The sequence below is a fragment of the Acyrthosiphon pisum genome, chromosome A3 (genome assembly GCF_005508785.2).
Source record: "Acyrthosiphon pisum isolate AL4f chromosome A3, pea_aphid_22Mar2018_4r6ur, whole genome shotgun sequence".
NCBI lineage: Eukaryota > Metazoa > Arthropoda > Insecta > Hemiptera > Aphididae > Acyrthosiphon > Acyrthosiphon pisum.
Window position 1 is genome coordinate 21,974,332 of NC_042496.1, and position 5,830 is coordinate 21,980,161.

The 5,830-nt window shown below is 35.3% G+C and overlaps 1 protein-coding gene across 1 annotated transcript; it reads left to right on the forward strand.

Annotated features, from left to right (window-relative positions):
- The first annotated feature begins 666 nt into the window (after window positions 1–666).
- LOC100163283 (protein krueppel) lies at window positions 667–5,590 on the forward strand. Its single transcript, XM_001944214.5, has 2 exons — window positions 667–1,277; window positions 3,303–5,590. The coding sequence occupies exons 1-2, from the start codon at window positions 1,154–1,156 to the stop codon at window positions 4,388–4,390; spliced, it is 1,212 nt and encodes a 403-aa protein (XP_001944249.2). The 5' UTR covers window positions 667–1,153; the 3' UTR covers window positions 4,391–5,590.
- The last annotated feature ends 240 nt before the right edge of the window (window positions 5,591–5,830 follow it).

Below are 5,830 nucleotides of genomic sequence, written 5' to 3' on the forward strand. Positions count from 1 at the left end.
TTAATGTTAATTTCCAAGTGCGTTTTTATAATAATTGGCAGGTAGATTTTCTGTGTAAAACAATGTATGTACATCGTAAGTGGCTAAGTACCGTATTGGGGTATCTTCCGATCCTCGTACTTATAATATGCTATACATGGTCGTCATCGATGCAATACACACCTGCAGGCCGCTGCAGAGCAATATAAACATCGGACGAAAAAATTCTGACGAGGAGCGCATTATGTAATAAAAAATAATTAGATGACGCATAAATACGCGCGACTTTTAGGCCATAAATGCGAATTTTAAAAATTACGGTCTAAACCGCCGGGTTCCGGGTCGGGCCTTCGGGGACGTAAAGTAATATTATATTTGTTATATTTCGGCCTGTCCGAACGGTGACGGAAAACGATAATAATTATTAACATTAGGTAATATCATTATTATTATTATTATTATCGTCGCAAAATAATATTATGTACTCCGACGCGACGACAGCAGCGGCGGCGGCGGCAATCAACAGCGATCGGCCGCGGTCGTCCGCATCGTACTTCCACCCCATTTGCGGGAGTCCGGCGGTGGTGGGAACGAATTAGGCGGGGCCACCGGACCCCTCGCGCCCGCCCGCCCACCGCCGGACGGGCCGCCGACGAGCCGGTTTCCGAAAATCCGGCAAAAATAATAATATTATCGCAGTGTCATCCGAACGCGTCGGCCGTGCGCACACATAATATTTTATTCTCTCCTCCGTCGTTAAAACACTTGAGCGAAAAATAAAAAAAACCTTAAACGCCGCCGCCGCCGTCTTCGCCGTCGTCGTCGAGAGCAGTAAATTGATCACACGCCGCGCCACGCCGGCCGAACTTTGACTTGCTCCGCACTCGCACCGCGTCTCTCGTCCGACGATCAGTCCCGCGACGACACGCCGCACCGGCGTCCGTTATTCTTTCGACGGCCGCGGTTTTTATCACGCCATATAATCGTATATTGTTATTGGACATTGTTACAGTAATCGTTATTGTTGTTAGGTACTATTACTGTTATTGTCGTAGTTAATAATTGTGCGTAACAATATAATATTCCGTATCGTCAATAATAATATACGATAATACAATATATTGTCGAGTTTTTCGACGAGCCGTCTCCGAACGATTCTCGACGCACGTTTTACATGGTGTCTTGTGAAAGCCCGATGGCTCACGTATTGGGGACCAACAACCTCGACTCTTCGGAGCCGTACAAGTCCGAGCACGTCGAAGAAATGGACATGAAGGGACATGAGATGGACATGAAGGGTATTTATTGTTATTAATAATATTCTGTAGTACCCACTGTTACTATAATTATTGCCGTTGTTTTAATTTCGACCGAACGAAATTCGCTTCACCACAAATGAAATGGCTAAACTTAGAACTTACAAGTTGCTCATTTAAAACGTTCTTCGTGCAAATCGTCGCGAAGATTTCACCCAACGGCGAACACGAAGACGTGTATGTGCGACAAATCATGAAATATCTCTCGTATAGTCCATAGGTCGACAAGGTTAACCTAATATAAATATTGTATTGTTTACGTTATTGATAAGGTGCTCTGCGCTCGACGACCTGAAAACAATATAATATTCCGTCGCAGAAGGGGTTTGCTTAATTTTGTTCGGCAACAGACTAAAATATTTTCTAAAAACCCAAAAGGATATTATATTGTATTATAACAATAATATTACAGTCGCCAATCTGATATTATGTCTTACGTAATAACGCTTAAACTTCGGCTTTAAACTAATGAATCAAACCACATGATATCGTATTTTTACCGCAAAACTAATTAAAGTTGACAAATATTTATTATACATTTCCGTTCAAAAATTGTATTATTTACTTGGTGAATATCGATAACTATAATGTACAATATTATATTATTTCACGGATTACAAGGATTAGAAAGTTATTATTTGTTTTTATATTTAAATAACTGACTAATTATGTCGTTACACTAGGGACATTCTGGTCTAATTTATTGTATATCAATGCACTGGTTTTTTATCTACGTAAATAATATTAAACGTAGTTATGGTTAATTATGTTATTTATACAAATACACAAATAATTAACAATTAAACTGAGTATCTTCAATGCACAGAGGTTAGAAAAAATTAACATTCCTCGTGTTTTATAATAATTTATAGGTTTCTAATAACTATTAACTATTAAGTAATAACTAATAACCTTTACCAATGGTATGTATATTAAGTATTAAATGTATAACGTTACTCAATAAAATCTGTGTTGACCTAGGTAGGTATGTAAATAAGTTCGATAAAATAAACCAGGATTATTGAATTTCAAAATAGTATTTATAACATGGCAAATATTAAGAAATTATTATTCATTAATCATTGATTATGCATTAAAAACATATAAATTAATTAATAAATATTAAATTAATTATTGAGAAACTATTTAAATTGATAAAATAATTGGAAATTTACTATTCTACTATTAAATAGTATACAAAATACCATATAGTTGATATGAATTTACATTTATTGTCTACGATAATATTGCTAACAAATAATATGTACTAATTAACAATTGTATCAATAATTAATGTATGAATAAGAATAACACTTTAATCGAAATTTGTTTTAGATTATCAAGCCTTTTTAAATCATGTAATCATTTTGTATACACTGTTATTAAAATATAATTATGTTTAAGAATTTTTGCGTAATTAACTTAAAAAAAAATGTTATTATTTAAATAAGTAAATAACTATTCTTCTTCCTACTACCTATTCTTTACCAAGATAATGTAACAGTATAATTTTTTTATTTAATATACATTATAATATACACGAAAATGGTGAATTTTCATTTTACTGCATTAGGTAAATATTATTTAATTACACCTATAGGCACTATTTGAATTAAAAATATTAAGTTATAGGTACAATTCGTTAGGTATACAGTTATCGTTAATATAGCTTTTGAGTTTCGTTCCTGATTATCTATAACTATAAATAATGCTATGGACTGGAAAATTATTTACTTAATTCGATATCCATTGTAATATTATAATATCATATTTTACAGTTTTTACTTTTTCTTTTACCATTTCTTTCATAATAATATACGATCGATGTTTTTTTGAATTTAAGCTTTTGATCAGGTGTGTTTTTATTTCCTTGCCGTTCATGTTTAGTACGTTTACCCAATGATTAATTGATAAAAAGATTAAAAGAAAGGACGTTGTACATATACGAATTACGTAGATATAATATCAGTATTAATAATTGTTTTTTTTTTTAATTATTTTTTCCAGTTAAATTAAGTGAATATTGGGTGCATTTCGCGTTGAACGCGATCGTTGAACGGTACAACATCAACCAAGTGCCCAGAGACGAACAAGAATTACGTGCGCTGTTAGTTGGCTCTTACCACCGTCTAAAGTACGCCATCAGCCAGCAGCAGCAGAAAGACCCGTCCGCGACCTCTCCCACGGACGCGCTGCTCATGCAGATCATGCATCAAGTGTTCGACGTACACCCCGACTGGCTAGATCAGCGCAACAACAATCAACCGCCAGTGCAAGCGCCGGCCCCCGTGGACGACGAGACGTCGTCCGTGGCGTCGTCCGCGTCGTCTTCCAACCCGCCGTCCTCGTCGCGCCCGCGCCAGACGCGGCCGTTCAAGTGCACAGTTTGCGGCAAAGAGTTCGGCTACAAACACGTACTGCAGAACCACGAGCGCACGCACACCGGCGAGAAGCCGTTCGTGTGTTCGGTGTGTAACAAGTGTTTCACCCGTGACCATCATCTCAAGACCCACGTCAGACTGCACACCGGCGAAAAGCCGTTTTGGTGTCCGCACTGCAATAGGTTTTTCGTGCAGGTGGCCAACTTGCGTAGACACCTCAAGACCCACACCGGCGAGACGACCTACCCGTGCGAGTACTGTGTCGCGTTCTTCGAGACGGCCGCCGAGTTGAAGGACCACAAGCGGCAGCACAAGGAGAACAACAAACCCCGCGGGGTCGTAAAAAAACGCTGCCGCGCCACCGTTTACCTGACCGAACCGTCTACTTCGGCGCCGTCGTGGTCACCGGCCACACACGGTTCCCCGCCACCGTCTCCGTCGCCACTGCCGTCCGTGCCGAGTTACTGGTCTTCGCCGCCACCTCAACCTCAAGCGGTGAACGTGCCGCAGAAACAAACGCCAGCGGTCTCGCCGCCCACGGGCCCGTCTGTTGAGCCGTATCATTATCTACAGTTCATCGCGAGGTTTAAATCGCCCGAACGAAATGAACCTTCTTTGGTCAAGTTCCAGTCACCCGAACAGACTGAACCCGAAGACCTTTCCGTTAGATCCGACATGATCGTCGACGTTGCCATGGATCTCACATGTAAATAGCTTTTATTACTATATAAATATCAGTAAATTAATGAAAAAACAATCATAAAAAATGTATAACAACTACATATTATATTATAATACATAGATTCCATATGTCCGTTAGCCAAAATTGACGACTTTAAAATTTAAATTTAAATAAAATTTTACAATTATTATACATTTTTTTTTTTTGTGGATATGTAGTCACGTCGTAGTCTTAAGCTCAATTTTTTCTCATTGATATCAAAAATTTTTTTTAAATAACAATAAATTGTTTTTTTTTTTGACGTTAATCAAAATTATTGTGCAATACATATATAATAACATGTACAGTTACTTTAAGTTTTAACCGATGATTTATATAATAGGTACATATTATATAACATTTTTTATTACAAATTTGAATAGGTGCCACAGAGTTGTTCCCTAATCTTAATTATTATGAATAGGCAAACAATTTGAGTTGGTGCTAGTTGTATTATTTATGATAATTAAGGAAAAGAAGGGCTGCCAAGTTCAAATATGAAATTTGTATGTACATAAAAGTTGTCTGCTACCCGTAAATAAAAAAAAAAAATAAAAAAAAAATAAATATAATCAATACATTATATATACTATTACTCAATATTTTTGTTTTAACTTTCATGACATTCCCATTTCGTTATTCGTATGTAAAGTACAAGTGCGTATGTGATATTATATTTGTTTTTATATTTATTATTTTTTTGTAAATTTTTTTTACTCCTGTAACAATATTATAAAATATTATCATAATGTATTAATATAATATATATATATAATATTATTTATTCGTTTACCTATCATAATATTAACATGTTGTACAAATTATTGTAAAATTAAGACTGAATTTTGTGAAGGATAACATTGGAAACAAATGTTGGCGCTCATTAAGTAATTATTTTATTATTTATTAATATAGCCAGTTGGTATTTGTTTTGTTTCCCATTCTCTCTTTTAACTGTTGTAAGATATTTCAACACATTTTTTTTTCTTTATAACATACGACTATTAGAAAAATGAATTTTTGAAATGGGAGGTTTATTTACTCATTATTATTAATTATACTATATTACTGTCAATAATATTGGATTGTCATTAATCATTGTGCCATTTATAAACTTATTATTTAGGTATATTATTTTGTTAAAGCATTTTGAGTTATGGTCTGAATAAATGTGCTCAAGTCTTTAAAAAAAAATACATTACCGTTTTGAATTTGTGTTTACCTTGAATCAGTCTACCTATTCCTGTAACTTATGGTGAAATTCTCGAATTTCTTCATTTGTTTGCTGTTCTTTTTTTTTTTTTTACAAAAATCTGCCGTTATATCAGCATTAGTTATATAGAGGCATGTGTGTTTCCTTTTGAAGGCCCGTGTTCTTTTTTTTTCTTTTAATGGAAAACGACGAAAAGAAATCCCACAAAAATGGGTTAATG